The following is a 20,013-nucleotide window of genomic DNA, read 5'->3' as shown; positions in this document are numbered from 1 at the left end:
ATCATCAGAGAAAGTCTAAATATCTGATGACAGTGTTTTCCAAATTGGGGGAGTGGAATTCTCCAGTAAAGGGGTATCGCCAACTAAAAGAGCTGTCATGCAATTCAGGAAGAGTGTTACCTTTGCACGTTTTGGTGGAGAAGTCCAGATAGTATTGCGGGGCACAGCTCTCATGCTGACAGTCCCCAAAGAGCAGGACCTTGCTTGGATCTCGGCAGGAGGTACAGCTGGCCTGTGAATCACAGCGTCCACAATGCATGTTGCATGCTGAGCAGATAGGAAAAGAAAATGACCAGATGATTAGAATTGCAAATACAGAAGCACTGATCAAACCTAGACAGATGCTGTGAAGGAACAGCCTCGCTCCAACCTGTTCTCTAAATACTGCTCAGAACCCTCCCCTGTGATCCATAGTAACAGAAAATGTTAGTCTTATACTTCCAAAATCAAAAAGGGAAAGTTTATTTTCCAGAGAAGATAAATTATAAAGCCAAGAACAGAAATCCCACATCCAAACTGTCTCATGGCTCAGCCACAGAATTTATACTTATTCCAAGAACTCTGGAATAATAATCCAGAGTGTCACTGGAACTTTGCTTCTTAAGGAATCAAAGCTCCTACAGTTCTTGATGTAGATTTAGATTTTTGTGCGATGCCAAGATTAAAATTGGGTACTGACTTAATTTGGAGCTTGGGAAATCCCGTATATGAAGATACAAAGGACTCTAAGGTGACCTGGCTTACTGATTTCCCCAGTTCTAATTCTTAGCAGCCACTTATTAGGCATTCAGATGATCCCCAAACCCTCTCACCTGTCATGCTTCCATCTCTCTCTGATTTCACAACTAGCATTTCTCCACCTGCTCAGTTGTTTACTCTAGAAACCTTAGAGTCTATTCTGGCACCTCTCTGTCTCTCGATCCTAATTCGTCACTCACTGGATCTTATTTAGATGAATTCTTCTATATAATTATCAGAACTTTTTGCTTTTCTCCATGTCCACACATGCCAGGACATCCAAGCCATCATGATTTCTTACTTGATCACTATCATAGCCTCCTAATTGGTTTGAGTCATTGCATTCTATTCCAGGAATCCCCAAAAGTGATTTTTTCCTAAAGTTCAGACTTATCAAGTGTCAGAGGGCACTTTCATCTATGAACGCATATCTTTCTTCAGTCATGGAAAAATTTCAGCCATCATTTCTGCAAATATTGCTCCTCCATCATTCCCTCCATTCTTCCTACCTAGAAATCATGATAAACATATTTGAATCCTCCCAATGTAATCTCCATGTCTCTTGTCTTTAACTCTTATTCTTCAGTTTCTTCCACACAAAGGCCTTCCCTGACTCTCCAGTCTGGAACAGGCCTCAGGTCTCCCAGGTACAGTTCTTACACATTTTATTCTTGCCATACATAGAAACATTCTATTTAGTGATTATTTCCCATCTTTATCATTTGAAGCTGTGAAATGCAAAGACTAGATTTGCTTTGTTCCTTTCCCAGTCCCCAGTGCCCAGCTGGTTATCTATAATTATGTCTGCGCTAAGTCATGTCCAACTCTTTATGATTCCACTGACTGTAGCCTGCCAGGCTCCTCTGTCCATGGGATCCTTCAGGCAAGAATACTGGAGAGGGTTGCCATTTCCTCTTTCAGGGGATCTTCTCAATTCAGAGATCAAACCCGTGTCTCCTGCATCTCCTGCATTGCAGGTGGATTCTTTACCCACTGAGCCATTGGGAAATTGGTGTTCAGTAAATACTAGCAATATAAATGACAGAAGCCAGATACTGTAATTATATATACTCAAGCACTAGCATCTTTGCCTCACTCTAAAATTTTCTCAGTATGTTTCAGATGAAAATTCTAGAGAGCGATCACGTGAATTGTAGTTCTAAAGGATATCAAATGCAGTAAAACGACCTCCCACTAAAATAAAAAGAAACTCCTTTTGTTTCACCTACAAGAAAAGCCACTGGTATAAAATATCAGTTACAATATGTAAACTGGTAATTAAAAGTCCTAGGAAAATTCTAGACTGGAATTTCAAGCAGCTAGCTTAACAATAATTAGAAAATAATTGCTGGAAACTTATATGAGGCTAAACTTTATCATTTTGGGAGGCAGGATTTCTATACTCATTGTATCTTAATTTTGCCAAAGGGTCTGACAAAAATCTCAAAGATACACCTGTGAATACAAAAATGAAGTGGTGTCTAGTAGTTGTAGGTGGATTTGAAGATAGTTGAAATACATACTCAAAAAGTTGTCAGTAAATCTTTGTAACTGGAAATGAATGTCTGTACTAGAGTATTATGATGAAGTCAATTTCTTACTCGATTATTTTCATCAATGACTTTAATGAAAACCGAGATCATGCTAATGATATTTAAATATGCCACATACATATTATACACATTATACTGAACACATACTATCTGAAAGAAAAATTCAAATTTACTTTAGCCAGTTGTAGCAGTAAATTAGGATTCCCTGGTGGCTCAGTGCTAAAGAACCTACCTGCCAATCAGGAGATGTAGGTTTGATCCCTGGGTTGGGAAGATCCCGTGGAGGAGGAAATGGCAAACCCACTCCAGTATTCTTGCCCAGAGGATCCCATGGACAGAGGGGTCTGGCAGCCTACAGTCCATGGGGTCGCCAAGAGCTGGATACCACTGAGCAACTAAACACAGCAACAAACTAAAAGCAATCAGATGAAGTTTAAATGGATATATCTTTCCTTTTCTCATTTGCCTTTTGCTTCTCTTTTCTCAGCTATTTGTAAGGCCTCCTCAGACAACCATTTTGCCTTTTTGCATTTCTTTTTCTTGGAGATGGTCTTGATCACTGCCTCCTGTCATGAACCTCTATTCATAGTTCAGTGGACTCAATGGACATGACTCAGTGGACTCAATGGACATGAGTTTGAGCAAACTCTGGGAGATAGTGAAAGACACCGGGTGGAGTGCTGCTGTGCATGGGGTCGCAAAGAGTCGGACATGACTGAGCGACTGAACTGATTGAATCAGATGAGATAAGCTACGCTGTACGGAGAGTCCTGCATTTATGTTCCACAACCAATTGTACAAACAGAGGAGACAGAAGGTCTGTTTAAACAGCAGTATTATAAAAAAAAATCTAAGAATCTTAGTTGATTAAGAGCTTACTAAAAGTTGACATGGTACTAAAGAAATGAACACAGTCTTAAGCTGAAGAGCCTTCATGTAAACCTCAATGTCAGCTGGACCCACTGCTGTATGTAGAGCTGCAAAATGAAGCCTCAAGGCTAGTTTCTCCACATGGGGGTGACAGGTCAGCTTAGAGTTTCCTGAAGTTTTCTTCTTCAAACTTCCATCGGCCTGCATGTTCTCGAGTCCTTCTGTGAAGTCTCTCATTCCAGAAGCATAATCAGCCCCTTCACTGACTGCCGCAAGGAAAGGGTTCCTGCCGAGAGCTGTGAATTATTAAGACTATGTGGAAGATCTGGAGGGATGCAGTGGTGTCAGACTATAGAGCAGAGGGCTTCCATCATTTCTCTTTGAATCTTCCTTCCTCTCTTACTGAACCCCTCATCCTCCAATCCCCGAATGACCTTGCCTCATTCAAACTGGTTCTGCACATTCCAAGCCCCTTGGGTTCTCAGCATCCCCCTTCAGAGCTGTGTGGGTGCAGGTCCTTTTCTCCATCTTACGACATTCAGACCACAGAGGGTATTAGCCCTACTGCAGTCACACTGGGGGACCACGTCTCGAGTAACAGGCGCGGTTCTCAGGTCAGTGACCCCATGGAAAATGCCAAGAAGATAGTGAAGATGGTGGCAAGTGGACCAGGGAGCAGTGAGGGGAGCACGGATGTACCGTAACCATCATTCACAGAAGAGGAAGCGACCTCACAGCCTGTGAAGTCCATTCTCCCTCCTGAATAGGCCTGTTTGCTACTGTACCCTCGAGATGGTCCTCTCTCTTTGCTCCTATATTCCACTGACTCCAGTCCTGCCAGGAGCAGAGAGGTCCAGCTGGGAGATGATGGCTAATTTCCAACTTTTGAAGATAACAGGCTGAATGAATGAGCAAGGAGCCATGCTATACTTCCCCAGAGGGAAGTTCTAGGGCTGATGAGAAAGAACTGTCCAACAACTACAGCCCCCACCAATGGACCGCCCTTCCTCATCTGCAGATGCCTGTGAAGGGGTGAGAGAAAACCTCTGCCCTGGGTGCAAGGTTGGCTCCGATACTCGAGTTCTCCTGCTACCCTAGGGCCCTATGGTTTCAAGTACTGAGATCCTCAATCATCATCTCTTCTTCATCTACTCAACTGGCGGTCCTTGAATGTTAGGGCTCAGTATGCAATTTCTAAAGGTTTCTGTAACCAGGCTCTAGACAGCTCTGTAGCTCTTACTTTTTTCTATAATATGGTTATTAATGTCTCCCCTTTATACTGATTATATTTCCTACAAAGCCCTTTACAGAACAATTTCTGCAATTTTCAGGCCTATAATTGTCTCTAATGAAGAGCATTACAAAAGGACATTGTGGATAACTTTTTTAAGTACTAGAAATTAAAATACCACAACTTAGGGGCACGCTTTACTCAATCTTTGGAAGAAGGAAACCTAAGCTTTAGTAAAAACTAAAGTTAGAATATTCTTAATTTAACTGACTTAGTCTATAAAATCCTATTTACATGGTAGCATATCAAATGCATTTCTTCAGGGCAAAAGCTTCCCAGAAGAGAAGTATTTCCATGCAACATATTTTTGTCACCTATATACTATATAAGGGATTCTGTTTTTTCCTTTGAACTTCTATTTCTGTGATTCTACTGCAGTGAAGAGCCTCATCAATCTAAGTCACTCCTTCTATAGCAGTACTCCCTTGCTCTTGAGCAGAACATTTAAGTATTTCATTCATGTCTCTTGTGTTACAGAACCTACAGATGCTGGTAGACAGTTGATATATACCAAGCAAAGGTTTTGTTACAAAAGTAAAAAGAAAAAAATCTTTTCATTGTCTTGAAAAAGGATTTTTATCTCTGGTTTCTCAACAGATGATACAAAATGGGGGTTTCCAAGAACTTCATTTCAAATACTAATCCTTGCAAGCATCTGCATAAACTAACAGTAATATCTATCTTTGTATCTATAAAATATAGGTATCTTTTAATGCTTGATTTGTCTCTCATCTCGCATGATGACAGTAACACAACAATAGCTATACTGAGAGCTTAGTCTCTGCTAAAGTCTATGCTAAGTGCAATGATGTTAGATATAGAAACTACTTATTTGGCTGTGCTAGGTCTTCACTGATGCACACGAGCTTTCTCTAGTTGCAGCAAGGGGGGCTACTCTCTAGTTGCAGTGAGTGTCCTTCTCACTGCAGTGGCTTCTCCTATCGGGGAGCACGGGCTCTAGGGTGTACAGGCTTCAGTACTTGTGGCACATGAGTTTAGTTGATCTGGGGCATGTGGGATCTTCTTTGACCAGACGTTGAACTTGTGTTTCTTCCTTTGGCTAAAGGAAATTGGCTCCAGGACTAAAGGAAATCAGTCCTGAATATTCATAGGAAGGACTGATGCTGAAGCTGAAGCTCCAATACTTTGGCCACCTGATTTGTAAGAGCTGACTCATTAGAAAAGATTCTGATGTTGGACAAGATTCAAGGCAGGAGGAGAAGGGGACGAGAGAGGATGAGATGGTTGGATGGCATCACCAACTCAATGGACATGAGTATGAGTAGGCTCTGGGAATTGGTGATGGACAGGGAAGCCTGGTGTGCTGTGGTCCATGGGGTTGCAAAGAGTTGGACACAGCTGAGCGACTGAACTGAACTCCTCCATTGGCAGGTAGATTCTTTCCCACTGAGCCCCCAGGAAAGCCCTAGATGTGCTGAGGGCACTATTACAATCCCCCTTTTATAGAAAAAAGAAACTAAAGCCTAGTGGTTAATTCACCTGCTCAAGGTCACAAAGCTAGTTAAGGGGCAGTTAGGAGTTGCAATTCCATTACCTGATTTGAGAGCCCACTCTGCTAACCATGGCTCTTTAATTCCTTCAACATGGGACTTCCTAGGACACAAACTTGAAATACCTGCACTGTATTTGCTAACTGTCATTTTCAAAATGAGAAACGTATAACACAATTTTTTGGCAACTGACACTTTACTGACTGAAATGAAATAAGCCTCCTCAGCCTGTCCCAAAACTGTTCCTTCATCTGTGAAGCACTTTCTGGTTTTTCCCCCTCCGATTTGCCCTTGCCCCAATTTATCCCAACTCTTCGTTTGTGCGTGACTCAGATAATTAATCATGCTTTGGCTTATTTGAGAACTAAGACATCTATACAAGTAGCTCTCATGCAAGACAAAAATAACTACTGTTTGGGCAGAAACTGAATGCCCTGTAGCACATCAAGCCTTGCATACTGTCAATATTCAACAAACATATCTCAAAAACAAACCCAGTGAAGTGCTGAGGTCATGGCTTGTGTACTTCAAATGAGCTCTGTTCTCCGCTTAGGATCTTGGAAATGACTCACTAAAAGAAACCATAGGAAAAAAATAGACTAACATTTTAATTATTTTAATGAGATAACTACAGTACAGAGAGGTTAAATGATTGGCCCAAGATCACACAGCTGGTATTTGCAAAGGAGAGACCTAGCCCAGCACTTCCAATTAGGCCCATATCTGAGTTATCATCTATTCATCACCTCCATATGCTTTGTAGATTCTTTCTCTTTCTTTTCTAAAAATAAAGGTTAGGTAAGAATATGGAAGCAAAAAAATCTCTATGTCCTTCCATGACCTCAGAAGAGCAAGAAAGGATACACAGTTCATTTTTTAAAAAAACTTACGCTGACAAACACGGTTATCATCGAGATAGTGCCCGGGGAAGCAGGCGATACTGCAGGTGCCAAGGTGGGACAGAACACGGCCAGTGTCACAGGAGGAGCAGGAGAATGGACCCCTGCCCTGGCAGGTCCTGCAGGAGGAGTGACATTCTGCAGAGAGATGAGACACGGAGGGAACCCATGAACCCAAATTCCCTTCCAAAGCAGCACACCCAGAGCCACTAATAAAAGCTCCCGCACGGAGAGGGTTAACTGGTATGCTTTACTTCCCCCTGCACTGGCGTGACTCCCCCTGTACTGGTGTGCTTCTCGCTTTCTATCTCTCTCTCTGGAGGTTCAAGCCTTCTCAGGTACGAGCCCCAAGTGAAAGAAGATCACGAGGCACCGCCAGCTCCTGCGTCCAGCACTTACTCACTTTTACAAGCTCCTCTCTCCACGAAGTACCCAGAAGGGCAATCAGGGACACAGCGGTCCCCCAGCAGCAGGTTCCGGGCATTCTGGCACCGCAGGCAGACGCTCCCAGTGTCATGGAGGTTGGCTGCACAGTGATGGCACAGAGGGTGGCAGTCTGGAGAGGACAGAGGGGCACAGAGAGAAGGCACGGATGCTATGAAAGCAGTGTCTCATTTCTACATTGAAGGGTAAAAGGGATTGCAATGACCACTGCTGCAGCGCAGACAGCTGGGGAGTAGCCTGAAGGCAGTGTGTACATCAGTAAAGTAGAAGCCTGGGACCAGTACAAACGGTGTGTTTGAGGTTTTTAGCAAATGGCCAGGCCCAGCACAGCGATTGAGTCTTCGTCCCTTTCCAATTGAACAGCCTTCAAACCCTAGCACAGCCTGTGATAGATACTTGCTAGGAGTGTAGAAAGAACTGTCAGATAACAGAAACAGTCCATCAGATCAACACAGAGAGCTCTGAGAGCTCAAATACAGAGAGCCCCTCCTCATTCACAGAGCTTCTTAGTATGCTCAGTACCTCCACGAGGCTCCACCTCCCAAAGGGGTCTTCCAGAGTCAGCTCTCCAGTCTCAGACATTGGTGTGAGAGGATTAGGGTTAGCTGATAATTGAATTGGGGGAAATTTTCAATCCTTAACTAGAGGTAAAGTTAGAGTTTCCTTGGTGGCTCAATGGTCAAGCATCTGCTTGCCAATGCAGAAGATGTGGGCTTGATCCCTGGGTGGGGAAGATCCCCTGGAGATAGAAATGGCAACCCACTTCGGTATTCTTGCCTGGAGAATTCCATGGACAGAGGAGCCTGGCGGGCTACAGACCATAGGGTTTCAAAGAGTGAAACATGACTTAGCAACTAAACTGCAACAAAGAGGTCAAGTTACAAAGAAGAGTTCAGTTTAAAAGTCAAAGATTAATTATCTGGGACGGCCAGCACTCTTTCTTGTTCTCACCCGTATAACAGTCCTCCTCTGATTAGAGAACTTGGTTGTGTGTAGCTCTCCCTATAGGTGAAAACTTCCTCTTTCCTATTTTAAGTGGTAATAATGCTTCAAGTCCCATTTATTACCCTCCATCCCAAGGATGGAAGCCACAAATTACCCCCCAAAATGAAAAAGGAGTAAAGACCTAGGAAAATAAAGGTCTGGTTATATGGTCTGTCTATCTTCCCCGCTAGGATTCAAAGCACTGTTTGCAGTCACTAAAGCACCATTCAGTAGCCAGGTATGTCTAATCATCCTAAAGTCTTGTAGACAGAGACTGTGATTTCTAGAATTATTGAGACTAAAGAATCCTTGTCAATAAAAAAAATTGATTACCTCAGTTGATAAAGTATCTGCCTGCAATTCGGGAGACCTGGGCTCAATTCCTCAGTCGGGAAGTTCCCCTGGAGAAGGAAATGGCAACCCACTCCAGTATTCTTGCCTGGAGAATCCCAGGCAAGAATGGACAGAGGAACCTGATGGGCCACAGTTCATGGGATCACAAGTTGGACACAACTTAGCACTTTCTTTTCTTCTTTCTTTCTCTCTAAGCCTCAGTGACATTCTTTCTAATTGCTGATCATCTGAGACATGTTCTATGCCAAAGAAGAGATGTTAACTCCATACCCAGTACCCATTCATCCATACAAGAAGTCTTTCTGGGGCCTCTGCAGTCACTCCAGAAGTTGAACCTGGAGTGTCCTCCTCAAAAACGCCAACTTTTTTATAGCGGCACATAAACGAACAGCATCTGACCTTTCTCTGAACTTCAGGAGTTTCAAGTTTCTTGCAGCCTTTTGTCAATATTAGAAACTATTCTTGATATCCTATGAGGCAAATTAATCCCCATTACAGTCCTTCAGTAAATTATAAAGGAAATGATGGGTGTATCGAGAGAAATCTGATAAGGAGGCTATTTCCCCCTGATTCAGTGTATGGCTTCCACACAATTCCAACCTTTTTGTTTTCTTTTTTTGTGTACTCTCCTCTCAGTGCCAGGAGCACTGAAAAGTCACTGGAGCAGATGGAGGTGGCTCTATTGTATGATTACCTTGATGAGTGGGTACAGGTTAGAATTGGAAACCCAGGAAACAGGATGGATTCAAGGCTCCATTGTCTGAAAAGTCTTGGCCTCTTCCTCTTCATTTAAGCCAGTGCTTACGAGAGTGCCGGGCTCAGGCATGCGTCAACGAGATCTGCAGGTGTGCATGGTCTAAAAACTAGTTGCCTCTAACTGAGGCTTTCTCCAGCATACAATTAGAGAAAGGAAAAAGAATAATCACCAAGGGGATGCTTTGAAAAGAAAGTAAGCAGATCTCTTGAGTATTTTGTGACTACAATAAACAAATATTTATGGATTTGTCTGATTGTGTGGAACTCTAGAAACTGTTTGAATGAATTGTGTGATGTGTATGAAATAATTCTAAAGGCAGCTGGAGCTAGTTCATGGACGTTCCTTCCCACTCTCATGGAAACTGCTTTTTAAAAATATGTTTATTTTTATTTATTTATTTGGCTGCACTGGGTTTTAGTTGAGGCACATGGGATCTTGTTCCCTGACCAGGAATTGAACTCGGGTCCCCTGCCTTGGGAGCACAGTCTCAGTTGCCAGTCCACCAGGGGAGTCCCTCGTGGCAGCTGCTTTGAAACCCTTGCTACTCTTCCCCAGTCATCAGAACCCACCCTGCTGCCCTCCCAGCTCCTCCCAGGTTATTTCACCCTCTACTTGATTCACCCCATCAAGCATGAGTACCTTTGTTTCTTTCCTGTCAACCTCTTTTTATTTCAACTCATCTCCCCTCCCAAGGGGAGGCTAATTCCTCCACCCATATTTTTTGATCCAATACTCAACATTATTTGAACATTATGGCAACATTATTACATCTTTTACCCCCATCTCTCTTCATTCTCCTTGACATCAACCTCCAAATGTGTTCTGCATTACTTACTCCCCCCAAAACTTTTCTCAACAACCATTCCATCTCTTGCCTTCCCCTCACCACCCAACTGTCTTGCCTCTCTAACTTCTCACCACACTGTTATCTGCCTTCTGCCTCCACAGTTTAGCTTTTACCACTCTTGAAAAGGGCTCTGACCACCTAAGACCAGATGCAATGGCCTCCTTCAACTCCTGTACCATGTGCTGTACTCAGTCATGTCTGGCTCTTTGCAACCCCATGGACTGTGGCCCACCAGGCTCCTCAGTCCATGGAACCTTCCAGGCAAGAATACTAGAGTGGGTTGCCATTTCCTACTCCAGGGGATCATCCCAACCCAGGGATCGAACCTGTGTCTCTTGAGTCTCCTGCACCACGGGTGGAGTCTTTACCACTGAGCCACGTGGGAAGCCTAACTCACCCAAAGTGTCTGCAACACACGACACTTCAGATCACCTGTCCTCCTCGACCTCCTTTCCCCTCTTCCTGTGCATTGTCCTGAGGCTCCTCTCAGTCATTCTCTGCCCCTTGTTGCCTGATAAGTGTAGAAATACCTCACAACCCTCAACCTCTTCTATCCCCCTAACTCTCATTTGCCGAAGGTCTTAGAATCAGACATGGCTGTTTGCATCATCCTGGTCTGGTAAACAGCTACCAAAAGCCTGTGGAAAGGGCCAAGAGTTGCAGAGAGAGGGAATGTGAAGTGGTACAGCCACTATGGAAAACAGGATGGAGGTGTCTCAAAAGCTTAAAAATTTCATGTCTGCATATTTTTCTGAAGAAAACAAAAATGCTACATTGACAACGTACATGCACCTCTATCTTCACTGCAGCATTATTTATAAAGGTCAAGATATGAAAGCCACTTAAATGTCCATCTGTAGATGAATGGATAAAGAAGATGTAGTATATATATATTCCCATTGGAATATCACTCAACCATAGAAAGAATAAAATGTTGCCATTTGCAACGACATGGATGGACCTTGAGGGTATATGCTAAATGAAATAGGTCAGATAGAGAAAGACAAATCCCATATAACTTCACTTACATATGGAATCTAAAAAGCAAGAAAAAAAAGAACATGAAACGGAGTCAAAGATGGAGAAAACAAACAGGCAGTGGCCAGAGAGGAGAGTGCTGGAGAGGGGATGAGTGAAACAGGTGGGGGTGAAGGAGAGATACAAACTTCTAGTGACAAAATAAATAAGTAATGGGGATAAAATGTGCAGCATGGGGAACATTGGCTATAATACCATAATAACTTTCTATGGTGACAGACGGTAACTAGACTCATTGTGGTGATCATTTTATAATGTATAGAAACATCAAATCACTATGTTGTACACCAGGAACTAACACAGTGCTGTGGGTCAATTATATTTCAATACAAATAAAGGAGAGAGTTGCAGAGACTTCACAATTACTCAGGGCCTCTGCCTCTCTCCACGGCTCCATATTAAGCCTTAAAGAGGTGTGGAATCAATCACCACACACACCACAACGCATGATGGAGTGAGTACCCAGAGGCAAGGAGAAATCAATGAGTGACGCCTGAAAAAATAAAACAATCAACTGCACATTACCCAAAGCATCACATTAATCCAGGTTAGTTTACAGTTTCACATTATACACGAGACTGTAACTACTCGAGTTTGGAGAGTTGGATTCTTTATGTGTACTACCTATTCAGTTCAGTTCATTCGCTCAGTCGTGTCTGACTCTTTGCAACCCCATGAATTGCAGCATGCCAGGCCTCCCTGTCCATCACCAACTCCCGGAGTTCACCCAAACTCATGTCCATCGAGTCGGTGATGCCATCCAGCTATCTCATCCTCTGTCATCCCCTTCTCCTCCTGCCCCCAATCCCTCCCAGCATCAGAGTCTTTTCCAATGAGTTAACTCTTCGCATGAGGTGGCCAAAGTACTGGAGTTTCAGCTTCAGCATCCACACTACCTGTACTCATTCCTTATTCATTTATCCATAGCTTAAAAAGTCATGCTGAAGGCTTCCCACGTGATGCAATGATAAAGAATTCACCTGCTACTGCAGGAGACACAGGTTCGATCCCTGGTCTGGGAAGATTCCACATGATATGGAGAAACTAAGCCTGTGCTCCACAACTGTTGAGCCTGCGCTTATGCCCTAGAACCTGTGCTCCACATCAAGACAAGCCACCACAATGAGAAGCTCACGTACTGCAACAGAGAGGAGCCCCTGCTCACCGCAACTAAAGAAAAGCCCATGCAGCAACAAAGACCAGCACAGACAAAAATAAATGAATAAAATCATTTTTAATAAGTCATACTAAACACCCAATCCTAGGAATAGATTCACCCCAAAACAACTGCCTGAGTCCTGTGTTAATGCGTGTACGTACTGTGCAAAGTTGCTTCCATCATGTCCAACTGTTTGTGATCCTATGGACTGTAGCCCACCAGGCTCCTCTGCTCATGGGATTCTCCAGGCATGAATACTGGCATGGGTTGCCAAGCTCTCCTCCGGGGGATCTTCCCCACCCAGAACCTGTGTCTCTTGGGTCTTCTGCATTGACAGGCGAGTTCTTTACCACTAGCATCACTGGGGAAGCCCTCCTGGGTTGTTAATGTAAACAGCAGTAGTAGTGAAAGTCGCTCAGTGATGTCTGAATCTTTGCGACTCCATGGATTATATAGTCTATGAAATTTTCTAGGCCAGAATACTGGAGTGGGTAGCTTTTCCCTTCTCCAGGGGATCTTCCTAACCCAGTGATCAGACCCAGGTCTCCCACATTGCAGGTGGATTCTTTATCAGTTGAGCTACAATACATTCCTACAACTCTTTCTTCCTAAATCTGTCTTATAACAACCCCCCAACAGAAGACCACATAAAACCAATATGCTCTCAAATCTTGCGTGGAGTCAACCTGAAGGTTGACTGACTTTTATTAAACCAACTAGAAAAGAAAACTAAATTCCTAAAACCTAGGAAACACCTTTGTCTTAAGAGGCTTGAAGTCAAAATTATAGGAAAGAATTCCTTGGGAGAGCTCAAAATGAGTTATGATGTGCAGGTAAAGAAGCCAGAAATCAGAGCAACAGGGCTTGAGGACTAATTCCAGTGTCCTGACTACAATCAGAAAAGCATTGTTCCCACAGGAAGACTGCTCAGGGGTGACAGGCTACAAGTGGCCAGTCCCCCTGGGCACCAATCAAGCCTGGGAGCCCACTGTGATCTTCCACACTGAGAGGGGCTGAGTGGGGCTCAAGACAGGGAGCTTACAATTTTATTTTTCTGACTACAAAGCGAGCCATGGAAGAAACTATGAAAAGCATTTTTATAAAGCATAAATAAACACAACAATCCCCCTACATAAATCTTTCAGAGTAAATAGCTACTCACATAGAACTTTTTCTCTTAGTTCTTTTTCTGTACAATTTTCCCTATATAGATTTTTACATAGATGTTGCTGCTGCTGCTAAGTCACTTCAGTCGTGTCCGACTCTCAGTGACCCTATGGACTGCAGCCCACCAGGCTCCTCCATCCATGGGATTTTCCAGGCAAGCGTACTGGAGTGGGGTGCCATTGCCTTCTCCATTATGTAGATGAGATTCTACTAAATGTCATTATATAATAACTTTTTAAAATTTAATACCATATAGTACTTTTTTTTTAATTCAATGCCATCATTTCCATATGCCATTAAGGGACTCTTCATAAACATCATTTTTGGGGACTGCATAATATTCTAGCATTGAATAAACCAAATTTACCATTTTCTTTTTTTAAAAAAATATTTATTTTTAGCTGTGTTGGGTTTTAGTCACAGCACGAGGGCTTCTGTCTAGCTGAGGGTGAGAGTTCAGTAGTTCAGTAGTTGTGGCACATAAGCTTAGTTACTCCAAGGCATGTGGGATCTTAGATCCCTGAACAGGGATTGAACTCATGTCCCCTGCACTGGAAAGCAGATTCTTAACCACTGGACAACCAGGGAAGTCCCTTACCATTTTTCTTATCCTTGATCACTTACTTTCAATTCATCCACTTTTATAATGAAGGCCAAGATAATTCACTTGTGCTTTTTAGATTATTTCCTAAGTGACAGTGTCATAAGTACAGCTAATATTATTATTATAGCTTACATTTATTGAGGTTTGAATATACATCAAGCACTGTATTAATTAACATAAATGCATAATCTCATTTGAAAAGATGAGGTAGGCAATGTTATTATCTCTATTTTAAAGATGAGGAAAGACTCAGAAGTTGTCATTTGCTCACACTGACTTCAGATCATACACTTTTAGCCACTGCAGTCATGAAACAAATGTGAAATTCTCAATAGGTATTACAAATTTCTGTCCCATTGTTTCATCATAACTTTGCCTGCACTAAGACATTTTAAAAAATAAAACAATCTGGCTAATTTGGCTGGTGAAAACTGCTGTTAGATAGTTGTTTTGATTCAGATTTCTTTTATTATAAGTGAAGCTGAACATGTAACAAATCTTTATTTCAAACCATAAAGCTGTTCAAATGTCTCTTGTACTCATAGAGCTTTCACTATGGTGCAGGTGAGGACCTAAGATACAGGATGACAGTTGAGTATCAGATATGTGTAATCAAACAGTAGGTTGAGATCTCAACCAATGAATTCTTTCCTCATCCACTGCATCCATCCCCCACTGGACCAGGGAGCATGGGCACCACATGCTCCCGGAGAAAGTTAGCGGAATCAGACCAGCACAGATGCCAAATTCATGGAGCCCAGGGAGCAGGTAAAAGATAGACGACAAAAGAAACTTAAATGTGGAACTGGAACAAGGAGACTCAGACCCTTCCCCACCAATACAACCCCTATGCTCTCCACCTCAGTCCCTCAGCCTAGAAAAACCCTTCAAGCTGGAGAGGAAGAAGGAGCAGAAAGACCCTCCACTTTGCCCCTCCTCTCCCCTCCCTCCCATGGAACAGGTTGGAAGTAGCCAAGTAGGATATTCAAGAATACAACACTAAAATAGACTTAGTCTGTGCTTCCTGACTTTAAAGAAGGTTGTGCCCAAACTGAGTCCTGGGTCCTAAGGCAATAGAGATGGTGGCAGAGCAGGGTGAGCAACAAGAGATTGTAAGGCAGATGCTTAGATATGGGACTACATTGAGATCAGTGCAAACTTTTGTAAAATGTAAATGAGGCAAGCACAGGGACCATGGAAGTCTCTGACAGGTGACCAGCTCAGTCCAGGAGTCAGGGAAGGCTGCCTGGAAGAGGCTGGAAAACTAAGTGGGAGTTAGCTGCGAGAGGCAATGAGTTGGGGGATGGAGCTTGGAAAGGTCCCAAGAAGAAGGAAAACAAGCAGAAACCCAGAAGCTCAACAGAACAGGATGCCTTCAAGGAACTGAAAAAGGTTCTATACACTTGGATGTTGAAGAACTATGAAAGAGCTGCTCAGGACCTGGCTATGCTAGTTTTGGAATACCTTGTAAGTCAGGAAAGAGTATGGACTTATTCTCATGGCGACTGGGAATTGGTCTGTGTGTCTGTATTCTTTGCCAGTCTGTCTACTGAGGTCTTCTGTGTTTTTACTACAGATTTAAATGAGACATTATATGAAAGGTGACTAGTGATGGCAGAAGACATGAAAACAGCAACCAAGAAGCAACAAGCCAAGAAAACTGCCACACGACAGCTTTCAACACAAACTTAAGGGAAGAAGAGAGAGGTCCCCGGGCTTCTGTCTCCTGCCCACTTACGTTATATTCATAGAAGACCCTTCTCTGTTAACGTCCACTGCTGACCTGCTGAGGCTTATGCTAGAGTAGGCATATTCAGAAAACTAAGAGTACTATTGCGTAAGTGTATAAAGGCTGTCGAGACCAGGAATGGAGACCTTGGGTGTCCTTTGAGAAGGAAAACCAATATACCAGTGGTTTATCTTTCAGACATGACCAGGGAAGACTTTTGAGCAATCTGCCAGCTTCCAAAATGCCTTTAAAATTTACAAGGTAGAATTTGGCTAAATCAGTAGTACCTAGTTAGGGAGCCCTTGTTCAGTCACTAAGTCGTATTTGACTCTTTGCAATCCCATGGACTGCAGCATGCCAGGCTTCCCTGTCCTTATCTAGATAAGGGAGCCCTTATCTATATGTTAAATGAAAGAATAAAATATTGGAGTGAAAATACCAGGAAACTGTGGGGAATTTGAAGGCCTGGGAAAGGGCTGACCTGGCCTGCACCACCTGATTTTCAATTTACTTCAGGCCAAGAGGAGCAGGGAGAAACTTGGCTGCACGTGTGGCAATTTACAACTGCCCTGTCAGTACAATTCGAGATAATGAAGAGAGAAATCTCCCTATGGCCAGCCAGATGCACTAATTATACAATCTAAACATAATTAAGAGGCGCTATGAGCCCATCTCCAGACACCGCAGGAGGTGACTATGTGTCCCAGGGAACTGCTACCACAATAGTCACTTCATGCACAATAAAATCAATGGGGCATATTTTTTAAGAATTAAGCTGATTTGGAGGCCAGTCTTGAATTCTTCTTAGTAGGTGGTGACCATCTGACAAGTCCTGATTCAGATTCTTGCTGGACTCACACTGGTAGGAGCACAACATCTTTTTTTTTTATTGGAAGACATTGCTTTACAATGTCGTGTTGGTTTCTGCTGTACAACAACTTGAAGCAGCTCTAAGAATACAAATCTCCACTTCTTCCTGAGCTTCCCTGCCACCAACCACTCCCCTCATCCTAACCCTCCTAGGTCATCAGAGAGCCAGAGTTGAGTTCTCTGGGAACACAAGCTTTTAAAGTGTCCTTAAAATGCTATTAATGTCAGCTGCTGCTGCTGCTGCTAAGTGGCTTCAGTCGTGTCCAACTCTGTGCGACCCCAGAGACGGCAGCCCATCAGACTCCACCGTCCCTGGGACTCTCCAGGCAAGAACACTGGAGAGGGTTGCCATTTCCTTCTCCAATGCATGAAAGTGAAAGATGAAAGTGAAGTCGCTCAGTCATGTCCGACTCTTAGCGAGCCCATGGACTGCAGCCTACCAGGCTCCTCCATCCATGGGATTTTCCAGGCGAGTACTGGAGTGGGGTGCCATTGCCTTCTCCATTAGGCCAACAAAACAGCAAATTCCTCTGTAGTCCTCCTTATCCCACCTGCAGTCCCATTCCTCCCTACAGGTGATATCTGGAACAAGTTCACAGGATACATCAGAGGAAGTTTATACTGTCACTGCTTAATTTGTACCAGAACCACAGTTACTAAAATAGAGGAACTGAATTTCCAACCCACCAATCTAGGAGCCTCTGAGAGGATTAACGGTCCATTCTCAAAGCCCCATCTGTGCAGAAAGGCATTTTCCGCTGACCTTCCCGTCTGTAATCGAAAGAGGAGACTAACCTCAAATATGCCTAAATGGTGAGCGCGTATCCCTTAATTGCTTAAAAACAGCACAGTTCAGGAGGCCGTCTCTCAAATCCTCCCATTGCTACTTAGTAAGTAAATCCTTATTTGTCACTATTTCAATTACAGTAAAGAGTCTTTAAATAAAAGACTCATTAAGGATGACAGCGGAGACAGAGGAGAGAGACCCCAGACACATTTACGTGTAGCCTGTTTCAGATCATACACATTACCTCCATTTCAGACTTCACATATCACTATATATTAAATAGGTGGAGCGAGGAGGGTAGCTGGAATTCCAGTTATTTGTTTATGTGTCTGCTTGCTCACAAACCCGGTGAAGTAGCACATTAAACCCACAAATTAATGAACACATTATAAGGGAGCCTGGAAGCAGAGTATCGGCTCACGCTGAAATAAATACATTTCTTATTTTTAAGCAAGCAGTGGATTCCATTTGTTTTCTAAATGTGCACAGCATGTGCACATGCTAAAAATGTAAATATGTAAAAAATTAATATTTTGACTCAGCAGTGGCAATATCCTCTAATACTTCATCCTGCTGCTGTGAGGAAATTATATGAGGTCATCACGGTGTGAGGCTTTCTTCAAATCACAAAGGCTCTGCTTCGAGGATCAGTGAGGATTACCCACAATCATGATGGATGGAAGCACATGGCAGTGAAATGACTTATTTCACGTCTTTGGAGCCAAGTCAAAAAAGCTTGAAGATATTAAAGTAAATGTGTACTGTCGAAGCAATGGCTTTGCATGTTGGTTTTATGGGGCCATGACTCCTTAGCTGATAAATAATGGACCTATAAAAATGTATTTAGATACACAATGAGGCTTTTAATAATGTCCTGTCAGTCGATTAGGTTCTTAATGCAACCACATTAAATGTGTTTGGAAGCTGTTAAAATAATCAGAACTTGTAGCTATTCCTCATCAGGCGAGAAGGAAATGATTCCATGCTGAAGTTCAGGGTCCTTGAAGTGTGTATGGATTCTGAATTTGGATGCCACTTTGAAAACTGATGGGGTTCTATTTGTGAGGCAAGCATAGCAGGAAGCCAGAAAATAACATACAGATGGCAGAAGTAAAAGAAGCCCCTCACTTCCCCTTTGGAACATTACTTTGGTCCTAGCCCACCCACCAGTCAGTTCCGTCGCTCAGTCATGTCCGACTCTTTGCAACCCTATGGACTGCAGAATGCCAGGCTTCCCTGCCCACTGGAGAAGGGAATGGCAAACCACTTCAGTATTCTTGCTTTGAGAACCCGATGAACAGTACGAAAAGCCCACTCATGAGCGCTTATAAATCGTGTGCTCTGTTTAGGGTTAGCTCTGAGTTAGTACAAAAACAAATAAATAAAACTTGCCATTTTTCAGTGTCTGTGGCTGCAGTTTTACCCTGGGAAAAACCAATAAAGAAACAGCAACAAAGCCCACTACTGTAGACAGAGCTTAACGATACAGGACAGTGATTTCTGCCCAGTGTTGACAAACTTACAAATGTGGTGAGAAGCCCAGGGTAGCACCCACAGAGACAGGCGGCTAGAAGAAGAAGGGAGAGAGAGGCAGCGTGAGATGTAAGAGTGAAGCTCCTTCCTCAGGTCTGATGCAATTTCTTGCTGCCAACAGGGGAAATAAGCACCCTTCCTGTCCAAGTATCCTGACACCTTGTATCTAACCTCTCTTCCCCCCAGTTTATGTTTTAATCTTGCCTTCCCTCCAATATAGAAAAAAGTTCACTTCAATAACACCTCCAGGATGTCCGTTGGGTGTGAAGAACTGTGGAAGCTACTGCGGCAGACAGAGCATTGAGTCACTGAGACCCTTCCCTCAAGACACTCAGGACAAGGTCCAATGTCAGAAGAAAGCCACATCTAAGATACAACTGAAGCTGAAGCTCCAATACTTTGGCCACCTGGTGTGAAGTGCCAACTCATTGGAAATGACTCTGATGCTGGGAAACGATGAAGGCAGGAGAAGTGGGTGACAGAGGATGAGATGGTTGGATGGCATCACTGACTCAGTGGACATGAGTCTGAGCAAACTCTGGGAGATAGTGAAGGACAGGGAAGCCTGGTGTGCTGAAGTCCATGGGGTCGCAAAGTGCCAGACATGACTGAGTGACTGAACAACAACAAAATACAACTGGCATCTAAGGAGGGCCAGAGAATTATTTCTTCAAAGGAAATAAGAGGGACTTGAGCTTTGCAAGATGTGGCGGTGACTAGAATGTGGAAGAGGGGTGGGAAGGAAGTGGGTGTAACTCAATTTTAAATTATAATTATGATCAACTCCTTTGAACAATGCAAAGGTTAACTGGAGTATAACTTGTACTCAGCCCTCTGCATCCCCATTCCTCCATGTCCTCAGATTCAACCAACCACAG

The 20,013-nt window shown here is 43.3% G+C and overlaps 1 protein-coding gene across 1 annotated transcript in view; it reads right to left on the bottom strand.

The window, feature by feature from the left end:
- The window catches only part of FRAS1 (Fraser extracellular matrix complex subunit 1), a 538,610-nt gene that overhangs the window by 184,042 nt on the left and 334,555 nt on the right, over window positions 1–20,013 (bottom strand). The window contains exons 21-23 of the mRNA XM_061420570.1: window positions 7,266–7,418; window positions 6,854–7,000; window positions 121–267 (exon numbers count right to left, since the gene is read on the bottom strand). Of these exons, the coding sequence (XP_061276554.1) occupies window positions 121–267; window positions 6,854–7,000; window positions 7,266–7,418 (447 nt within the window). The remainder of the gene's footprint in view (window positions 1–120; window positions 268–6,853; window positions 7,001–7,265; window positions 7,419–20,013) is intronic.

The sequence above is a fragment of the Bos javanicus genome, chromosome 6 (genome assembly GCF_032452875.1).
Source record: "Bos javanicus breed banteng chromosome 6, ARS-OSU_banteng_1.0, whole genome shotgun sequence".
NCBI lineage: Eukaryota > Metazoa > Chordata > Mammalia > Artiodactyla > Bovidae > Bos > Bos javanicus.
This window is presented reverse-complemented; position numbering and strand designations above follow the sequence as displayed.